General features: G+C 34.7%; 1 protein-coding gene across 37 annotated transcripts in view; it reads right to left on the bottom strand.

Annotated features, from left to right (window-relative positions):
* Window positions 1-23,563, bottom strand: part of NRXN1 (neurexin 1) — a 711,526-nt gene that overhangs the window by 607,757 nt on the left and 80,206 nt on the right. For 25 of the 37 annotated variants that reach the window (XM_064647916.1, XM_064647918.1, XM_064647926.1 and 22 more), the window contains 2 exons: window positions 21,152-21,181; window positions 20,345-20,356 (listed from right to left, as the gene is read on the bottom strand). The exons of 5 other annotated variants lie outside the window; for them this stretch is intronic. In XM_064647916.1, coding sequence (XP_064503986.1) covers window positions 20,345-20,356; window positions 21,152-21,181 — 42 coding nt within the window. The remainder of the gene's footprint in view (window positions 1-20,344; window positions 20,357-21,151; window positions 21,182-23,563) is intronic. 7 more of the 37 variants (XM_064647919.1, XM_064647937.1, XM_064647941.1 and 4 more) reach the window with 1 other exon arrangement.

Here is a 23,563-nt window from a genome sequence, read left to right as displayed (position 1 = left end):
TATCTAACATTACCAGAAAAGTGAAATTCCCATGAAGCAGTGCTTGTCACCATGGCAACCTTGCAAGGTAGCACAAAAGGGTTCATCTTTATGCAACACAATTTTATAAAATCTATCATCCTAAATGTAACAGCATGTACTATCTTTTGGGTCTGCTGTGACACCACAATGCATATGAGTTATTAAATATAACCAATGCCTCATTTATTACCAGTCAAAGACGTTACCTTTTAAATGCAAATGTTGAAAATTAAAATGAAGGGTGTAATCAGTAGAGATCCCCAACCTTGAATTACCACAGGGAGAGAGTAACAATATCGGCTTGCCAACATTGTGTTTAAAATATACTTTTAAAATATTAATACTAAGATCTATGGTTATTTTTGACAACTGTGACATGACCTTTAGAAGTAAAAGTAATAAAAGCAGTATGACCACAGTCTTTTGAAATAAAACCCTATAATCTCAAAGCATAAAAGCTATACTAATCGGTGATTACAAAGGGGATTACAGTGCAACCTATTGAGTATATCTTTAACAATTCACAAGGCACAGCTTTTTACCACATAATTTATTATACTTAAAAGCTGCTTGAGAGCAAGGTTACCTGGCAAAACTGCATCAGGTGCTCCAGGTTAATTTGATTCAAGTTATTTTCTACAGAATGTCTAATTGTGAATGGCTCTGCCTATTGATCTCTTGCTAAGATCAATAAATTTTTTCCATCTCTATGAACCACACAGAGAGAAGAGAGAAAAAAAAGGCTTATAATAGATTTCTTGCACAGAGGCTGGTATCTCTCTGTTTTTCTTTTTACCCAGATGTCATTTCTTTTCATTTTTCTATTTCATACAGAACAAAATCTCTAAGGGAATTAAACTAAAGTATGCAAACTGTAATGAATCAAACTTTTGAATAGAGATCTTATTTTTCTTAATGTCTGTTTGCTTTTTTTTCCCCCATACAACTTATATAAATCCAGAGAAAGATATTTTAAATGACCTTGAGGATATCAGAACATGCACAATATTGGCTTAGTGAATGTAAAGAAAATCCACAAGTAACCTTGTTCTCATGAAATTGTACCATAAAATTATTAGGCTATAAGCTTATGAACTCAGGCACAGACTCAGTAATAGAAATATACACCGTGATGCAAGTTGGTTTGAAAGGTTTGGTTTGTAGGTTAGTGTGACTAACAGTCATGTCTCTTAGGCAAATGTCTTTGTACGTCACCAGTACAATTAAAATTCTTCAGAAATAACCTGTTCAAAGAGAACTAAAGTGCTGAGAATAATTAGACTAGGGAAGGCACGAATGTACCTTTTAAATAAATATCAAATATAGTCTTGATAAAGACAGAAAGTAAAGGCACCATTATCTGTAGAACCATCTTCTCATTCAATTGCTTTTTAAATTCCAAGTGAATTCATAAGGGAGGAAAAAACGAGACAAATGCTATGCTACGCGTCATAAGGGAAAGACAGCCCTTTTCCAGCTTTGGTACACACTTTCACAGGACTCATAACAGAAAAGGGACTATTACAACAGGTTAGCCAGCTTTCTGGGACTTACCCCAGCAGGAAAGGAAGCCCTGCATGGCATACAGTTGGCAAAGAGGCTCCCCGGCACCACTTCACGCGACACTGCCATAAAGAAGAGCCTCCCTCAAGAAGCACTGTTTCCCCATTAATCCCTTGATGCAGTCATGGGACATTTGAAGTTACATAATTTGTCCTGAGTACCTCTGAGGTGGCCCAAAATTCGACAGCAGCTGAATTAGATCCTAGCTCCTAGCAGAATTTATGAAACAGTATAAGCTTTCATAAAATATGCCTGTTGGCTCTTTTGCCCTTTTCTTGCTCTCCAATTGCTCACATGAACATAGTTTTATAAATGTGCGGCTAGGATCTCATTCTTCAAAGTGATTATGAGCAATGAAAAAAAATCTCCAATGGAATCTAGAGAAAAATAATACAAAAGTCTGTGACATCCACAGCCTTCCAGCCTTTCAAAGATAACACCTGAAAGCGTTATTGCTGCTGACCTGACATGCACAATGCCATGACTAAGATTTCTTGTAGAAGCAGTTGTAAATTGGATAGCCAAGAATCATCTACATTAATCAAAGAGTTGCTGCTCCTCTCCCAGAGCAAAATTGAATGGGGAATATGTAAATGTCAAATACAGCAACCTGGCTTTGGGTTGCAAGACCTAAAGCATATTTTATTATTCCAATACCTTAAGATGAAACTATTCAGACATCTAAACCACATATTTCTTCTTTTAAAAACAATATGACTTTATAAACAAAGATACAAGTTAAAGGTCTATAATTTACAGCAACCAAAACTGGAATAGTATTGAAAACCTGCTTAGCACATCTATACTTTTCCTTGCATCATACAACAAAGCCATGTCTGATTGACTTTAACTTTTTTTCAGGAAGAACATGATGAGTAACAGAATCATTTGTCAGATGATTCTGAGCAATTTTATCTTAACTACAGCATATTCCCTACATATTCAGAGCTTAACTACAGCTCTGAAAGCAATTTCTTCTCAGTATTGCTCATATTAAAACTGTATCCTAAATAATACAGTATTGTATCTTCATGTGTTCTAATTTTAATACAGTAATTAACACTAACTGCTTACTACCTTTGATTAAGAAATTATAATACTTGCTGAACTTGATAACTTCACAATATAATCTCATTTATTCTCTACTATAAATGTCTGACCTATTCTATTTTTGTGACTGGGGTAGTTTCTGCATGTTTGTGCAAATACCATAAGTGTGAAATGGTAATTTTCTTCCTATATATTTCACATATGAAAAAAAAGGGAAAATTTATAATTATTCTTTAGAAGTTCTGTAAGATGCATGACTTTAGATAATGAAAAACAATAAGGCTGAACTGCCAACCTCATTTTTATCAATATGAATTTTGCCATAGATTTCAGTAAGGGTAGGATATTGCCCTTACAGAGCCTAACTAATAAACAAGATCACAGCCAAATTATTAACTAAAAGTAAAATAAAGCTCAGAGAAAAAAAGTCAATATACTTAAAGCTTTGTTGTGTCTGAGTAATCTAATTTTAAATTGCTTAATTTGATTAAAGGCTTCAAAAAGGAATTTATATAAATACAAAATTAGTGACTGAGTTTTATATTATTCAATCTACTGCTTTATTACACTGATGGTAATATATCATATTATTATAAACATTTCAACACCCTACACTTTTCTAGATTATACCACAGCATAAAGCATATTTTAATGACATAACCTGCCATAGCCCAAAGTCTTAAATCTTCCAATAAAGCCCAAAGTTAAAAACATTCTTTCAGCAGCTATTGAATATTTCAAGGCATAGATTGAGGGATGTACATTTTCATTCCTTAGAAATGGAGAAGAGAGAATGCACTGTACAAGAAAGATAGATCATGGCAAAGCAATATTGCAAGTGAAAAAAAAACACAATATCAAGTCAATAGTAATATTAGCTATATTTATGACCCTTTTCATTACTATCACTCTGAACACAAAACAAATTTCTACCACATGAGCCTGCCAATAGTATCTGTGGGCTGCATGAATGTAAGCAGGCGGGGCCTTTTTCCATTTTCCTATGAGTATTTCAATTATAGGACCAGCACTCTCAATTTACTTCATAAGCAAATTAATAGCTGGTTTCATGGCAGAATATTGGCTTTTCTAGAGTTATATACAATATCTTTACAATAAATAATACCACAGTCTTCCCCTGTCTACTCCCTTACAAATTTAGAGCAATTAGCTGTTATTACCAAGAGATGGACTATGAAAAATTTTCTCACTGTAAAGAAACCAAGGGTTGCATCTCTGTGCCACAACAACTTGTTCAACTCAGAATTCACCGCGGACACTAGTGCTCTTCAGCAGCTTCTGTCTGTCGAGGCCTCCTTCTTGGCAGAAAGGTGCCTTTTGAAATTAGTGGTCTATCCTTGAAAGCCTCGTTCATTGCTTTACCAAAATGGACTTACTGCCTGACATATCTTTGCCTACACTTCTAGCCCCGGCTTCCCAGTCTTAGCCTCACCATGCTTGGCATCTGACTTGGATGTAAGGCATCAATTGTTTGTCCTTCATTCCAAAGACAACACAGAATAGTAGAACTTCAACAGAAGATTCAAAAGAAGTGTAATTGTGGAAAAAATACTAGGTTTGCCATCTCTGTCCTTATTTTGATATATAAAACCCAGTGAAAAACATGGAATCACTAAGGTTGCCAAAGACGTCTATGATCAAGTTCAATTGTTGACCACCAGCACACAGCTATATGTGCATTCTTTCCTTAAGATAACTGAAAACTAGATCATGACATAAATAATTTGATAATAGGAGGTGGATTTGTCATACAAAAAAGTAGTTATTAGCTGGCATTTGATAATATAATTCATATGCAGACTCTCAACGGATTTGTAAGGCATTTTCCCTCAATCCAAACTTCTATACTAATAATTATTTTCTTAAGAAAATTATTACATCACTGCAAGTTGAGCTGTAATTCTAGAAAATCACCTCTTTCCATTTGCAGAAGGCTGTATTTGATAGTGAAAAGAGAACCTCAGGCTTTTCATTACAAGATGATATGCCAAACTCAGTGCATTGCATAGCACCTCATTCAGAACACCTCAATTTTCACACTTTCCTTGACTTTTATAACAGCAGATGAGTTCTGAACTTCTGAATAACTTTACGCCCCACATATTCTAGACTGATAAAATCCTTAAATCTTTTCTGAGTGTGTCTCAGTCAGTAGCAATAAAAGATTTGTGTATGTGAGATTACACCATCCCTCTGGTGATTCTGTTGCCTGTGCTGGATGAAACCGTTTCATGGCAGTGACTCTGATCTCCATGCTACAGCTCAGCACTATTCCTAGCTTTGGTATTAGCTATGATGCAACATATCACTGTAATCTTCATCTGTTTAGGCCTTCTTTCTCTCAGTAGGCAAGAAAATAGAGGTCAAGGCCTACCTTGTCCATTATTTTGACTAGCCAAATGGTAAGTCAAATGGTAAACACATTTTAATGAGTTGCTTAAATAAGGTAATAGTCTATAACTGTGTTTGAAATCACAGACACTGATTTTCTAAGCTACTTTGAAATAAAATGTTTTAAGAGAATTGAATTCAAAGAGAACAAACAAAAGCTACCAAAAACGCCACAAGGGTAGGGCCATGGGCGTGCCTTCTTACCACTGTCATGTTGGAATGCCAAAATTGAGACACCTGTGAACTCACAATGTAGATTTTGACAAGCACTGTTTAAATCCCACAACTTTTACTCATCCAGTTCTTCACAGTTTTCACTTTGTCAAAGAGTTCCCAGTACTAAAATTCCCACGGTACCCAAAGGCACTTAATATTTCTCCATGTCCTGTGGAACAATGCTGTTTGCTAAGCCAAGGGTTGTGAATTCTGGTGGAGAGGATCTCTTTAGCCCTTTGGTTAGATCTCTGTTAACATTGCAAGGCTTAGGTCCCCTTTGTAGAGCTGGCCTTCAGTATGAAAGGATTCTTTTTCCACAAAATTGATGGTAAGAAAGATTGACTGCCTCTGGATGTATAATTCAGTTTGAAGTATCTGAAAAATGTTACTGAAAATCACCTCTATTTGCCAAAAAGCTGACAAGCTATTTGCACAAAACCATGGAAAGAATTCTGGGAGATGTCAATAATGAATAGGATAAATGTTCTTCAGCTTGATAACTAAAGGGAGTTTGGTGATACATTTTAAATGCATTCAGCATGCTCTAGAGTCACTTTATATAGATATTGCTCCCGGATTTATAAAAAAAAAAGAAGCAGTTCTAAAAAATGCTACTTTTTTTTCAGATTACTTGACATTTTAATGCATATAAGTAATGTTTGAGTATATGTAATGTATGTATGCTATTTCCTCATACAAACTTTAGGCTTAAAAAATAGTGAAGGTTGTTTTTATTTATTTTTCCATGTTTAGCTATAAAAAAATTCAACATATTTCTTTAGAGGAAATATCAATGTTTGAGCATCATATTCAAGCACATTATTATATAATAACATATACTCTTCCTGTTCCCTTCTCTTCATTCTATTTTCTTATACAGTTATATTTCATATTAGATTTGAAGCATTTGTGCTTCAAGGTCTTTTAAACTATAATAATGTGGTTTTGAAATAAGCATCCAGAAGTACCCAGATACCTAATAGCACATGTAAGAGTTAGGTATCTTCATACTTTTAAAAAGCTATCACTAAATGTTTATGTTTTGGAGAATCAGATGTTATTTGATCTATTTATCTTTATTTAAGGCTAAGAGACACAAAACATTATAAAAATTTTGGCGGAAATGGACAGACGCTCTGTTTACACGTCAGTGGTAGAAAAGGTATGAGGTAAAACTGGTTTTGACTTTTTCAACTTCCTAATTTTAGAGGCAAAATTCTTTTTGCTGACTTATGCCATCTTTTGCTTATTTCTTCCTTCTTCTGTCACCACTATCAACTCTTGAGAGCACTCTGCTACTTAGTTTTGCCCATGGACCTAATTTGGTTAGGCAAATAATATAGACCTCTGCTTAAGAGGTCTTTTTTTTTTTTTCTTCATTAGCCTTCCTCTCAATAAAGATCTACTTCACAACATCCTTCTTCTCAAGGGGTCTGAAAGCACATATGCTACAGTACATACAGCTCTTTTTAATTCACTATATTTAAAAGATTCTTTGCTGATGCATAGGGGATGATCAAATCAACCCTCTAGCCTAAATATTTAATATTACTTTCAGATATATGAGTTAAAACACAGTAATGAGGGGAGGAGAGTGGTTGAAGAAAGCCTTTCTCTCTCAGAAAATGTTGTCATGAACTTAATAGAAGTAATTTTGTTATCAAATCAATTATGAAAATTGAAGATATGAAAGCGTTGGAGTTGAAATGCCTTTGACAAAAATATAGCATTGTTGAATTCTGATCACACATCAAAAGTGACAGAAATGCATAAGCAGGGTTCTTCTTTTTAAAGACTAAATGAACGACTAGATAGCTTCCATGAAGCACATCTTCCAGGTCTCTCAGGCATTTTTTTCTACACTCCTAAGCCAAGCAAATACCCTGTTATGCTGAAGAATTGGCAGGTCTGGGTTTTGCATTTCTAAATTATGATCCGCTCCCACACCAACAGCTCTTTCGCCTTCCCATTCTCCTAAACTTCTCTTCCCCTTCCTGACCCTTGCAATATAAATAACAAAGTGGATGGGTGGTTGGGCCTACTGAGTATTGGAACAGTCGGTCCTAGGAGAAAACACTTTGCAGGAAATAGCTATGGTATTTTAAAAACTTGGGAGCTGTTACCTTACCTTTCTCCTAGCAACGGGGAGACACAGTTAGTAGGAGAAAAGAATGGAATAATAAAATCTTTTATGCCTGTATTTCTATGGCTCTTCAGAGCCTTCCTGCTGCCGTTGATACTTCACAGACACAGGTAGTTTTCAAATTCGCCTAGGAACCGATTTAAATGTCAGGACACTGAAATTTCCCCATGTAGTTTTCTACTTAATGCCTTAGCTTTTCAGGGAAAAGTTTTGAATAAAATAACCCAGAACAAGCTGCTCTTACTACCTTGTGCCAGAAGTCATTGTCCTCCCACGCTACAAGCATCTCAGAGGTACTACAGGTATTTAATTAGCAAAGTGCTTCACAAAAGAAAGATAAATGTTCACACTATAAGGAAAAACACTGTCTTTCAGGAAACAAGAGGGACAAGAGATGCATAAAGTTTTAGTAAAGTTCCAATCAGCTTTATTCACCCTTTTCATATTCTCTGAGCTTTCCACTTAGCATAAGAAAAAACCCTCTCTTTCAGTGCATATTCACACTACTGCCTTGATCATAGGAAAAATGGAACACCTTCAGTGCAGGATAATTAAGTGCATCTGTAATCCAATTAGTAATTCATTGGTCTCCACACAGGCAGTGGCTTTGTTCTTAGACCACAGAAAACCTGTTCATTACTTAGTGTAAAAAAACCCCAAACAACCAACCCCACAAACAAAACAAGGCAGAAGGAAAAACAGCCAAAACGCAACTTGCATAAGTTGTAAAGAAAGCTCAAGTACAGAAAGCAATAATGTTAATTTAAGTAACAATACACACCTATCAACAACGCTCCAAGTTTCTCTTCTTTCTTTCTTGCTCTGTGATAAATTTCTCTTCCCAAACCATCCTGATTGATGCTAATGTCTGCTTGGTTTTATTCTCAGTGTCTACTTACAGACAAAACCACTACAATAAGCTGAAACACTGAAGTGATCAGAGGAGTTCTACGTAGAGTTACTAAAAACAAATTAATCTAGCTTTTGAATCAAAGATATAGCAATTCTGGAGTACTGGAAAGCTGTTTTTCCAAATAACATGCCTGGACACATCAACAGTCATGAGTCTGATACTCAAACATCTGCTGAAACTGTCAGCAGATATACTAAGGGCAAAATAGTCATTGAGAACCATATTTTGAGGTATAGAAAGTTCATGTTTTAACTGCCAGTTAGGTTTTCCTTAGTCCTTCAGCATAATGACAGACATTGTGCAACCATGAATGGGCTTCATCAGTTCTGCTAAACAATGCCTCTTGGAAAACAGACATAACACAGGATAAAATAAATATAAAATATATGGTAAATATAAAGGAAAGCAGATTGTGTGGTGCTTTTCTCCTATGTACTCATTTATGTGAATTTGAATATTACAGTCCAACACAAATTATACAAAATTATCTAATTATAACTGCTGGAGGGTTTGAGGTTGCTCTTTGGGTTTTTGTTTTGTTTTGTGTTTTTTTTTTTTTTTGCTTTTTGCTGTCAATTACTTTGTATCAGCTTTCGAAAATATGATAGCATCCTTGTAGTGACATTTCAATATGCCCTATTCTCAAGCACTTCTAATAAATTAATTATCTGAAAATATCAGACGCTGCCAGTTCTGAGGGACGACACTGAGACCGAGCAGGAAGCTGCTCACGGCGCTTCTGAAGTCCCCACGCTCACCAAAGAGCAGCACAGGAGGAACCACAGGCGTGCATTTGAAGCCAGTTCCTCTGTGCAGCACCAGAACTGTTTGAATACAGTCCAAAGATATGGAAAAATAGCACTCAGCTTTTCCTGACATGAGCAGTCCGAATGTCCAGTTTCCCGCTTCCCTGTGCCTTTTCCCCACGGAGAAAGTTCACTGATGGGCCTCCTACTTACTGCACATAGAGATGCTTCCATATTATGTGTTGAGTAATTAATGGTAAAAAATTGTAGCAGGGACTTTTTTCCCACAAAAATGAATATGCTATTGTATTCTCCCAGTTGTATATATTCAGCTGCTTGTACATATATTTTACCCATTGCATTAATAAATTGTCAAACAATAACAAGATGTTAATAACCTAGAGCCTGTTCGTCTACAAGGTGTGTAGCTGAACAACTGTAATGAGGTATAGAACATATACCTCAAAAATTGGCTTTCCTCCTTCTCTCTTATATTCAACATGTATCATGAGAGAAAAGTTTGGAATTCTTTTAAACTAGAAATATTCTAACTTCCTTGAATTAAATAACTCCTTAATATTTTTCATATGTTCTGGGAGAAACTACACACTCCCATTTGTTCTCTTGAATTTTAGCAAATAACAGGATCTTTTCCTAGCTACAGTAAAACTGAAGTTTAAGAAAGTATCTGAAGCCTTCATGAATAAAGATAATTCTGATGTAGAATAATAAGTCTTTCAGTAAAGTAGCCTATGATTCCATCCTCTCCTTTTGTGCGAGCATATTGCAACTAAAGCAGACTGCTTAACCTACAGTGAATATATATTTGAATGGTGAGGTTCAAAGAGAAACTAAATATTAGAACACTGACTTCAGTTTTTAAATTAAAACTCTGGGTCTCATGAGTTTGAATCTTCTCACTAATTCAGAGCACTCTTATAGGACTGCATTACCTTCTAGTTTATAACACTTCCTAGATTAGATCATAATTCTATTCCTCATTTAATTTGTCAGTTTTGTATAAGCATTTTTCACCATACCAAACAGTAAAAATGAACAGCTCCAGTTTTGCTGAACAAATAATTCACAACAATGTTTTGCCCAGGGTTTATCTGGTGCACCGGTCACTCTATAACATGGTAATCTCATTTCTTACATTATAACTCAAAGACCCCCATACCCTGTTGTAGATGTGTTAAGAGAACTTATGTAAAATAAAAATACTGAATGGCATAACATTCCTGAAAATGAGATTAAGTGTAGCATTCAATTTAAAGTATTCAAAATACATAACCACAGCAAAGTGTTGGAGTTTGAGAAAGATTAATCTCCTTTTGATTCACACTTCCATACATGTTTGAGGTTTTTCCATGAAGGTGTTTCACCTTTCATGTTACATTCTTATGTAACATAATCCCACCTACACAAGAAATACGATAAAAGTATTACTAATAAAGTAAAACTAGTGTGGCTCTTTTCATGTCTCACAATTTTCTTACATCTTAGCACAGTAATTTCTCTGTTCTGTGATCTATAGGCTTCAAGGCCAGAAAGATTGTTTTTGATTGTCTAGTCTTATTTCCTGCATAATAGAAATTACAGGCTGTCGGCTAGTACATGAGAGACCTTCCCTTAAACAGTTTAATGGCTAAGAACCTAGGAAATGTATTTTTAGACTTCCTGAAGTCTGCTCTTCTGACTTGGGTCTCAAGAGTATGCCAACTAGGTAGAGAAGTATAGGCACATTCTTGCCTCCCAAGGTGGATAATTAGCATGACCTAGATATATGTACATTTCTGAGAGTTATATGTACTTATTAAAAGCTATAGGGCTGATATACAGATCTTTTAGGTGTTTTGAAAAGGAAAATATTTATTAGACTTTCGGTTTACTTTTATAACAGCTCAATAAATGCAGAATTTTCAAAAACCTGTTTCTTTAACAAGCCTATTCATTTCAGGGACAACTGAAATGGGTAGTTCTGTTAGCAAGGTGTAACTCTCTCATCTATTTTAGAACACTGAATAAATATCAAATACATGTGTTTTCCTGGAAGAGAGAATAAATGACACATAACAGTCATTTATGAATGACTTATGAATTACACATTAGTAATTTTTATTACATATTTGTCATTATATAAAACTTGAGATAGAGGCATTCTTGAGAGGTAAGCTCATAAAATACAGCAGGTTTTATTTCTCTGTGTATATTTATCTGTCTACATCCTGAACACAGCTACATGTATGTACCTAAATGTGTATATACTAATAAAAATTGTTGAGGAATTTGTGTTTAGAAATATAAATTACTTGATCTGTTTTACTCCATGTATTCAGTGCTTCCCAGTAATTTCAACAGGAATACAAGAATTTATTCTCTTCACAGTAGTCTGAACAGCTCCTTTCTCTGCTCTGAGGAAGTATGTAGCAGTCAACCAACAGTGGGACTCAGGTGGCTTTTTGTAATGTTCAGAACACAGATTTGCTAGAGATATCCTGTCTCATATAGGATATATGGTTATGTGTGAATATAACAGTTCTATATAGATAAATATGTTGCACAAGAATCACACATAATTACCAATTCCCAAGTTTACTTTTGTTCCTTCAGTCTTATACTTAGATACTTTTATATGATTCTTTCCTGAAATAAAATTTTTCTTCTAATATTATAATATAGTTATAGTCAGGGACTGTATTCTTATTTGAATAATTCATTGCAGAGAAATATAGAGACAAAAAATCTGCTAAGGACATTGAAAATCAGTTCATGATTGACAAAGACACAACTACATTTTCATGTGTTTGAATGTGTATAATGATGTAAACACCTTGAAGGATACCTCCAAAATTCATACTTCGCACAAGCATTCAGGTGAAATCAGAACACTAGTTCAGTATTTGTACCACAATGAGCTGGGGGTGTTTAAATTAAAATAGAAATTTTTGAAATCTTGCATCGTCTTTGTGACGATGGAAACAAACACTAGTGTTACAGTTCAATAGAACTACGCTCAAATGACTCCTCTAAAACTGAAAACTACATCACAACTAGTCAGTAGTTGTGATTTGCAACTACTAGTAGTTGCAGTTGATACAAATAATATCAAATATCCATTTAAATAATCATCCATTCATAGTGAAAATATCATTGTCAAAGAGGCATTTGGCTTTAAAACTAAAGTATGCTTTGTTTTGCACAGGTTCCATAGCAAAATTGCATCTTGTAACTTATATGTACACAAACATAATTTTTGATGGTGATTTGCCTATAAATGAGCTTGGTAAATTTATTTTTTTTTTAAAGATTTCTTATGGACTTGTGGAAATACTAAAGCATCTTGTAAGACAAAGTGATTAAGCAGAGCCATTAACTGAGGAAATCAAAAGACCAGCTTGTATTACCAGCAAAATGTATGTAATGCCTTTTTTCTGAGACTGAAAGCACTTATCTGGTACCTTTTTGAAATGACCTAAGTTCTTCCTAATAAAGATACTCAGGGTCAATGAAGTAGGAAATCAGGTAAATTATTTCTGACTTTTAGTCCTAGAGAGAGATGTTACTGTTGGTTGGGAGCAGGGTCACATAAGTACCAATGTAGAGGAATCAGCTAAAAATTATGCTTCATAAGCAGAATATTAATGGTCACAGGAAGATATTTTGCCTCTTTTCCTTTGAGTGGATACTCTTGAAAATGGGATAGCCACGACTCAAGATATGGAATTAGGACAGACCTATTAACTAAGGGTACTCCAGTAGAAAATTTAGATATACTCACTTACTGCTGAATTTTACTTTCCAGGCAGACTCCCCTCTGTCTGAAGAATATGCAAAGGCAGATGAAATGAATTAGACCCAGCTGCTTTTATTTCCTTCCACCCCCATACAGAGAAACTACTCAAGTCAATACTGTGATGCCAACTGTGCCAGGTGTGGCTTACCAGTTTCTCTGGTAGCCTCTTGTTATCCAAGGTTGCTTCTACACAGCTTTATTAGTTGCCAATGAATCACTCCAGATATTTCCTTTCTTTAAAGAACAAATGTCTACTGTAAGCAGGCAACAAAATTAGCAGAGTATCTAAGTCATAATAGCAAATTACAAAAACAGCCTCTAAATTAAATGCTGTGCTGATCAGAAAATTACTGTGAGTGCCAACAGAAAAAAAAACAGAATATAACTTTAATGAGGATAAAAAGGACTTCTTTCTCTAGAATAAATGAATTCAATACAGAGATTCAGTCACTTTTGTTTCCTCCCAAGTCTGGAAAAAAGATATCTGGATAACAGGTTGGTATCTATGGAAACCATTAAAAGAACGATGAAGGCAGAACTTCACAGCAAAGTCAATGTTCCATGGTCCATACTCATTTCCTATGAAAGTCTTCTCCTTTGTACTCCTAAATTTCCAGTTCACTGCACAATTTCACTGTTCTACTGATACTTAATTGCTCTTGATGAACCCTTGAAGTAAAGATAGAAAGCCACCTTCAAGCAATTAAGAACGTCAGGGTTATAGAAGGACTTGAATATCAAGAAACAGATACACTATTAGTATCAGTGCAAATTATGTTGTTTAATTAAAAGACTTTAAAGAAGACTGGATAATTCAAATTTCGGTTGTTTCTAAGTAGCTTGGCATATTATTACAGCCAAAGAAAATTAGAGTTAAAGAGTAGGTTAAAAATTTTGTATGCAGCATTTTTATTTCTGCAAGAACAATCAATTTTGACCAGACTATTTAAATATTCTTTCAATTCTTTTGCAGGGAGTCATTCTTGGTAGAAAAATATTACTATGATGTGCATTTAGAAAGCATAGTCCCCATTTTCAGTTATACTCATACAATTTTAAAGTGGTTTTCTTAAGAGTTCTTCACTTTCTTTAAATTAAGTTTCTTTAGAAATTGTGATCATTTACTCTGGAATTTAGTATACCTGCATGTAAACAAACCTTAGAGATGTTTGAAAATATGCCTCCTTGGGGCTCTGATTTCTTTCCACTTAGCTAGTGAAGCTCCTTTGAGCGGGATTGATTGGATTAATGTCAAAATCAGTTGAGACTTCTGTTCTAAGTGAGATGTACAATAATCTCCAATCACTTTTGATTTTCACTGAAATAATAGAAATTAGAGTCTGTTGGGCTCATTTGTTTAGTTGATCTTGTAGATTTCAAGGACTGAATTTTATCCTAGGAAGTTTTAGCTGTAGTACAATCTTGGAGTGAAGCTGAAATCTTTAGTGTCACTCTACCAATGTATTTGGCTCACAGGAAGGTTCCAGGATATTCTACAGAATATCCAAGGAATACACACCTCTCTCAAATATCTGTTTCATTGGAAATGCCTATGAAATGTGTATAAAACTCTCATGGAATTTCATTGTGCAAAAAAGACTCAGATCACTGCAGCGTTAAATTCTCCTCTGCTGTGTACATTGATATATATATAAATTAAAAGTTTGCTTTAAGGAAGACATGCCTTCTTTTCCTATTTCTTTATTGCTTACTACTAAATATTTTTTTTACCTTTCCAGAGTGACAGCTTAACTGTTTTCCATCCTCAATAAATCCCCTCATACTTTTTGGCCTGAAATACATATCTTTCATGTTGAATGAGATCTAATATTATTTTGAAAGGTTTTCTGTCAGCACACCCATCTTCTGGATGCTCAAAGTGGAGCTTTGTGTTGAGGAAGCCAAAATCTTAGCTATGTACTATCTTACATTACAATGTTTTCTGAACCCAGCAGAAGTCTACACTTTTGCAAATATAACATTTCTTATACATTAAATCCCTCACAGTTGTACATTTATTTTCTTTCCGCTGAATCAATAGATCTATGACATACATACCTATGTATATATATATACATGGTAATTTTGAGTGATGTCAGAATGATTCAGAATATGGTAAATGCTTTATTTTGGTGATGGAAAGGTGCTAGAACTCATGGTGTGGACTGGATATGTGGACCATGTGGTGACTTTATTTTAAAAATAAATGTGTTCCCCTTTCTGCAAAAGATTTTCTTAATATTAGTGACAGGTCCATACCATTTCTTTTTTACTGCCGATCAGGAATCAGACATCTCAGATATAATTTTGGGTACAAGTGTGACAAGACAGAATTTGCATTTCTGTTCCTGATGTCGATTGGTTTCTTCTGAACCATGTACTTCAGACAGAAAACTTCTTCATGTTCTGCTACAGTTTTTCTCCTTAGGGACCATTAATTGATCACATTTCAACATAAAGTTGAATCTGCATCTTCAAATGACATATTCCAGGGTTGCTTGGCATCACCCACTGAAGTGTAAGGAAATTACTTACTTCAATGCACCACAACAAACACTTAACGTATAGTTCATTATGATATTCAACAAAAATTTGAACACGTTGACCATTAAAATATAAGGATAGTATAAATATTTATTGGAACATATATGTGTAGGCAAAGGGGCGTGGGTTACACAAGAACTTAATTGTAATATTTTTGGTGAACAGCAGCCTCTACTTAATTATATTTATGAGGTTCTTTAGGAAAAAAAGTCATTATAGAAAAGATATTATGTGTAGCTACTGCTCTTTGGAGTACTTTGAGGAGCTTTATATTTTAGTTCACTAATTTATTAAAAAATGTAATTCTCATTAAAAATCATGTTAATTTCATAGAGAATACTTTTAAAATTCTCATGTTCATAATTTTGTAAATTATACAAGACTTCAGGATGTTTGTGACCTGTTAAAGTGAGGATAAATTTTAAACATTATTGATTTTTTTATCAGTAGAAGCAACTGTGAGATTGAGCAGGGAAGCGCAAGTTATCCATTCTTCTGCTGTAATGTCACTTAGAAACCATTTCAGTTACCCGACCTTGGCAACCCCATTATGTGTAAAACTCCTAAATTAACTCACTTCAGTTCTAACAGTGAGTCTTTCAAATAAGCTGCTATCACCTAGGATACACAACTATGTGAACAAGTACAGAGAGTCAAGAATGCCCTCCATCCATGTTTTGCACTTGCCAGGCAAAAGCCAGCTGCAGTTGAGAAGGCATGTAACTGAATCCAAGGCAACAAGGCACTGAGCCAAAAATAATGAGCTGTGCTAGAGCTCAGGGCTGTACCAAAGCATTTACACGGCTTCTGGACTGTTGGCGGCTCAGGTCAAGGAAGGCTGGAGGATGGATGTCTCGCAGACCCACTTTGAAGCAGCTCACACAAAAGCAGATGAGAATAGTATAGGCTTTTCAACAATTCATTGAGGAACAGAGAGTGTAAGAGGCCAAGACAATTTTAGTTCTTTGAAAACAGAGCAAAAACGAAAATCACAGTAAGATGAACTTGTGGTCGCAGTAAGGTTAATGACTGAATTCCACATAGTTTGATGTTAGGGGAGGTTACTGGCACAAGGTGATGTTTGTGTAAGCACTACATAACACACCATTTTAATGCTCATGATTGTTGAAGGATTTATTTAAATTGTTTTTATTTTTCAGTGTCCTAATTTTCCAATTGTCAAATCAATTGTGTGACTGATAATTAATGAGTTAGTGGCATCACTTTGGTGTTACAGATATTGTACCGTAGCTAGTGCAATACAAAACTTGCCCTCCTTTGGCAAGAAGTTGACACATATAAATTGCCATTCCAAAGTCTTTCTTCAGTAATTAAAAACAGCACACCAAATACCAGCACATTAAAAACCTCTAATCTAATACAATAAATTGCAGTTGTACTATCAATCCTTTGGTATAAACACTTATTGTTCATCTGGCTAACATTTAATGGTTTGCTAGGGACCTGAGTGGTTCATGATTTAAAGCTGCACATAATCTCCAAAGTAATAGAACAGGAGTATGAACATACTATTAAGGTATAGAATGAGTAATATATGTAGTGAAAAGTAGGCTATTTACATAGAAATAAACTATGGATAAAAATATGCATAGGCTTATGAGAAGTGCAATATAAAAAAGGAAGTAATATATGTCACTACATTATAGTTTCTGAATTATAAATTCCTTTCATTGCTCATCTAAAGAATATGAAAAGAAGGAGATAGGGTTTATTAAAAAAAAAAAAAGAAATTGTGTGTTTTACATTAGTTGTAATATAAGTTTAGCTGTATTACTATTAATTACAAAATAACTCTGCATGACTTTGACGAGGTAAGGCCCATAGGTGGAAATGGTAGTTTTATTAGACCACCTCCAATAGTTGGAGAAAACAGACAATGTTTCTTTAGGCAAACATTTCTTTTGGGCAAACAAATCCTTTTCCATGTCTATTATGAGCAGCAAATTCCAGATTTGCTTCAAATTCAAACAATTGCTCTGAGCAGCATATTCAAGTGATCTAATAAAAACATGAATCCCATTTACAAACCTTACCTTGCCTATGTCTTTCCACCACAACTGTGACAACTCCACTGCTAAAGTTGAATACAAGTAGGTGATTTCCATGGAACATAAAAGGAACTCCTAAGTATTTCTGAACATATACGATGCTTATCAGAAAACAAATGAACGCCAGTATAACTAAAAGATTGCAGCTCTTCCTAGAATTAGGAATAGCATCTACAAGGAGTAATGGATCAGGAAACAACTTTGTGTAGCTCTAAAGTCATGAGACAAGCTTTTACATGGGATCTCAGCTTTATGTTATACCCTCATTTGTGTCAGCTGGTTTTGCATCTAGACCAGGTTATACAAACTGAAGTACTGACAAAAGTCTCAGCACTTGACATCTTCTGAGCTTTGTTTCTGCCTTTCTCTAAGGGACAACGACAGCTTTGTTAATACAGATAAAGCTTCAATAAAAACTTTGTGAGGAGATTATCCAAATTTATGTTTACAACTAAATGACAAACAGCAGATGCATCCAGTGAGATGTTACTGGATTTTGTATTGCTTGCCCATTTGGAGAGGCTGTCTCATCTCTCCTTCCTCTGTCAACACCAGATCCCTGCCTTGTTAACACCCTGCCCTAATTCTGAAGATACATTGATTTTTTTTTTCCTTTTCAATTTTCCCAAAGAACATCTATACAATTAAAGGAGATGGTGATACTTCAGTCATTTATACTCTTCAGCACAAATTACATAGTAAAGCTTCTTAAAAGTGTTTTATTGCTTACATTTCCAAAACAAGAATAATTCATGATATAATCACTCAGAATTTTGCAATCACTTTTGCTACTGACCTTCCCTACCTCTCAAGGAATGGAACTTACAATGAAAGATTAAACTGGTGCTCCTTTTTTTCCTTCATTTTCTTTCCATCACTCTCCTAATTGGTTATATTGTCACATGTTACACATGTGTGTTATCACAACTGTTTCAAGGTCACACATTTCAGTAGGTGATATTAGTGTAATTTCAGGATAGTCAACAAAATGAGGTAATTTTTCACTGGTTGAGGACATGGTTCAATATTGAGGGATATTTTCTGTTACAAGCAACTGGCATTTGTATAAATATAAACCCTTCCCATCCATTTGAACAGATATACATCATTATATTTGCAGAAGAAGCATTGTGATTATCAAAACATAGTAATAATTATTTCTATATTAACAGGATAAATCTAATAAAAAATTAAAATATGAAAATCAAAATGTAGTCAAATGATTAGATGACTAGTGACTGGTGTTCAAATTATGTCACATGGCACATCATTAAACATTAAATGTAGCTATTATATACAAAATAATTTTTTGGTGAATATAGTTGTTAAACCTTTAAAAATAAAAAATATAAGTGTCTAAGTATTGTACAATACTTGCAAAGGGTTTTTTTTTTGCTAAAAATCTGCTCTCCAGATCAACTAATGATAATAGTATATCTTCATAATATTTATATTTCAATCCTTTCATACAAAAATAAATTCTTCAGTGCTGTACATACTACAAAATTTATTCTGTGTACAGAATAGAAAAATAATTCCTCATTATTAAAAATGATATATAGTGTCAAGGTTCAGTTACTATAACATGTCATTTTAAGGTAACTCTACCCAAGACATCTACTGATTAGGAGTAAGATAGCAATAAGAAATAATAAGGAAGTCATACATACAAAGTACTATTAAGAAAAACACCAGGAGCAGCCATACAACAAACAAAACAAAATGGTCCTATAAAACAAAGAAATCAGTAGATTGGTTTTCATAACTTAAAACTTTTGCTAAGCAAGAAGATTTAGAGCTCCAGAACACACACAACCCTTTAAATGGTATCCCACCTATACAGGTACACAGTCTTTCCAGGGAGTCTGATACGAAGAGGAGTGAGACACTACAGATTTTTAATTACAGTCTTTGCATCACGTGAACTTTCTAGGTTTGGAGACAATAAAGCCAAGACAACAACAAACCTGGAAGTTTTCTTCTAATTTAAGTAGTTAGGAAAGTATGACCATGCAGATTGGACTTCTGATTTATACAAAGAGTAGGCACATCCTGACAAATGCTTAAGATGAATAGAACTGTATTATTCATCATACATAACAGAGATTAAATGGCTTTTAATGGCCATCTTCTTATCATAAAAATATATTTATAGGATGTCTGTGAACAAGTATCCTTGTAGCAAAACCTGCTGTTTATTTACACAGGGAAAGTCTTGACCCTACTGCACATATCCTCCAGAAGAGAGAAATACATGGCTGTAACCTTTACATAAAAAACCAAAAAGAATAAAAAACCTGAAATAACCCAACACTTCTCTTTGTCGTTCATTCTTCCTCACTTCTTTGTCCAATTCTTGTCTCAGATATCACTCAAAGTGATTAATATACAAGGAAAATCTCAGGACAAATGCGATTGGCTGATAGCAGACTTGCTAAAGTCAGTGCTATTCTGACTTAAAACTTACGTCAAGCTGTGGACTGACCCTGGACAGATTATCTCCAGAGAGTCCAAGTTGAACAACATCATGCTTTTTTTCCTTGTCTGGCGGTTTAGACTACAATTTTTTTGAGAACAGAAAAAGGCATACCTCAAAATGTGGCCGTTATTTCATCCTGTACGCTTTCTATAACTGTAGCCTTCTTTATCAGTGCCAAAGCTCTACATCTCTCACAAAAAACCAGGAGACAAACTAAAAATGGTCAGCCTGTACTTAAGGATAATTCTCCTTACCATGATATTCATGAAATATTTATTTAAGGATATACCTACCTCATGTTATCAGTGCAAAAATTTTACATTTATTTGCATTACTTATATATACATTAAAGTATACCGATGGCATTAAAAATAAAGAAAATCATGTTATACCTTTACTTTTACCTATGGATTTGGTGAAATGGTTCCATGAAGAAAGCATTTCCAGACAAAAAGAGAATAAAGAAGAGGAGAGAAACAACAGTAAGAGTCATGAGTACATGTAAATGCAATACTATATGAACATGAAGAGACAAAGTATAAGGTAAGTGCCTGAAGACAAATGGAGATGCAATCAGTGTCATATTAGGGATTTAGTTTATTTCTTCCCAATCATGTACATGCAGAGAAACACAGAAATAACCCATGCTTAGATAAGAAAGACTGTCACAAAAGTAACATGGACAACGGTTAGGAGGAAAAAAATCACTGATTTTGTTAGGTAGCAAAATTGTACTCTCAGCATTCCAGAAGCCAGGAGCAGGTGCTTTCTGCACATTTCCAATCAGCCATGCATTAATGTAAATGGACTCTTCAATGTGTACAATGTGGCAAGCTGAGTATCTTCTTTCAGGAGCTATCTGAAGAGTGGTCTTGCGCTTTGTTTATCTTTTACCGAATCACCCATAATTGTATTTTCTGATACATGGAATTTTCTTAATCACTTTCTTATTTCTCTCACCTCTTTTCAGTTATTGTATTGCAAGAGGGGGAGTTGAGGATGCAGGAAGGACAAAAGCTTACGGAGCAAACAAAAAAACAAAAAATGAAATAAGAAAAGATGTGACTAAAACCATGTGTTTATTTGCAGCCAAAGACAGCTTTCAAGCATTTGCCCATCAGTTGCAGTGATGGATTCAAAGCAGCTACAAAACAAGAAGAAACAATGAAAGCAGAGTGGAAAAGGAACAGAGCCCATACCTTGGTCGCCCATCATCAGGTGCGCCAGACCTTGAAGGGAAACAAGAGCACAGTCAGCAATGAACAAGGGAGCACGGGAAGGTGGTGTTGTCACAGTGACAAAAATGTTTTGTGACAGGCATCTGTTTCCTATGAGATGTCTGTATCACAGAGGGAAATCAAAGAGCATTTTTCAACCACTGGTTGGAATGCTTTGGGCTACGAGTAACAGAACTGCAATTCAAACACTGGGTGCTGTTTTATTGTGGGGTCTTTTTTGTAATGTGCAGTAGTTGGGATGACAGAAAACAATAAAATGCTTTCAAATCCAACCAATTCCTTTAATAATCCATCTATAGTTATCATATTTTGATTATATTGCTTTGAATACTTTGCTGGGAGGACTTCCTGTCCTCTACAAGTGAAATGACATTTAAAACCTGGAGAAGTTTAAACCTGAAAAATGGGCTGGGTCTGATCTTTTTCCCCTCATAAAAATGAGCATTTCAGGTAATTAAATAAAATTTCTTCATCACACTGAAATGATAATGCAAAGGAGGTCTCCTTATTTGTGTGAAATGTGACAGTAGAATTAATTTGTTCTAGAGAAGGCAAATTATTACATATGCAATAAAAAATACATAGTAATAAAGAAAATTTAAGTGACAGCTTCTGCAACTACTTCATAAATCTGAGAGAAATAGATTTTCCTTTATATTTGTATTGTGAAATGAAATTCAATCATACCAGAATAGGTCTAGTGACATTTCAAAACAGATGTCCATAATGATAATCACTCAACCAGAGCCAAATTTCACTACTCTTTAAGGAAAAATATTCAGCTTTTTTAATCCATGATAATAAAATGATACTTAAATTCTCACTGAGTACAATACAATGCAGGGAAAGCATTTTTCTACAAACATGAGGGTTTTTCACATTTTATGTCTGATTTAAAAAACAGATTTATTCTTGTTGAACTTAGCTGTTTTGGGATCCATTTTAGAAGTTATTAATTGTTCATGTGTTAAATGTGCTCCTCTTCTCCAACTACAAAAAGCCATAGACTATTTTCTTAATTGCAGTGAACTGAAATTAATTCACACAAAGAAGGTGAGCAATAAAATATCCTACTCTTTATTGGAAAGCAGACTTCCTAGAGAGTTCCTATGATTTCTAATTCACAAAGAAAATTAGGTGCACAAATGACTCAGAGTATTTGGGGGGGGAGATAGTTCAAAGATACTCCCGACTGCAATCAGCCTGAAAGGATTTGTATCTTATCAGTTCCAAATCTCAAGTGATGTTCCAAGCACACTGACAATGGTTTTGCTGAATTAGTGCTTTTTAATGTCACCCGTTTTAGATGTGTAGTTAAACTGAAGGGCCTGATGTGCCTCATCTCTTGTGCAATAAATTCTGTTTCCAAATACAGTGCTCTGCAACTGGTGGGATTACCTGGGGCTTACAGCAATGTAAATGAAAGCTGACTGTGATCCTGAAGGGATGCCTGCATAAGCATTGCTTGGGAAACATCACACAGCTGTACCACAGTTTGCAGCTTGTGAAAGTAGAAATGTTTTCATGAGTGTTCTTTATAAGTGTTGATGCAAGAGAGGCATCCTAAATACACAGCAGTGTATAAAGACCAGCTGAGCTTTGTTCTTTTAATGCTGGGTGTTCTTGCTTGGATCCCTTGCCACATGGCCTTTTGGAAGTATCAGTCTCTTCTTGTGATTGATTAACTTGTTGGCAACTACAGTAAGAAATCTAAGACTTTTGACTTGACCTTAACTGTATTTGATAGAGGAAAAGTGAAACCAGTCGAACATTACAACATCTTTTTCTTTAATAAAACTGTGACTTTGCAGCCACTACTTTATGTGAGTCTTTCAGATCTTCGAAAGTATGAAGCAAATCACTGTCATGTCTCCTAGGGGAATGCAAAGAAGGTTATCTCTTACTAGCTCACATTTACATATGAACTTTTTAGCTATACAAAACCAAACAAAAGAACCAGATTATCACTGCTTGATAGCTACTACTTTTGTTAAAATTATATGTGAAATTGGTCAGTTGCAAATACATAATTCTTACATAATTTGGGAAAAAAAATGTAAATGGCAGAAGTGCCTCTTGAAAATATCATAGAAACCACTTGAATTTTAAGTCACTTACAGTGTTATTCAATGAAAAAAGGCAGTCGAGTAAATGTAAAAAACATATCCTACTCCAAACAAACATCTATCTATTTAAAAATTCAGTACTAGTCTTCAAGACACTGTGTTTTGTTTGATTCTCTCTGTTACTTTATTTGAAAGCAGTAAGGTCGCCTATATTTACTTGCTAAAAGCACATAATGATACCTACCTTATTTTATATTTTTGCAATCTATGGATGAAGGCTATTGGAAGAGTGAAGAATTACTACTAC

Source organism: Pseudopipra pipra, chromosome 3 (genome assembly GCF_036250125.1).
Source record: "Pseudopipra pipra isolate bDixPip1 chromosome 3, bDixPip1.hap1, whole genome shotgun sequence".
Taxonomy (NCBI): domain Eukaryota; kingdom Metazoa; phylum Chordata; class Aves; order Passeriformes; family Pipridae; genus Pseudopipra; species Pseudopipra pipra.
This window is presented reverse-complemented; position numbering and strand designations above follow the sequence as displayed.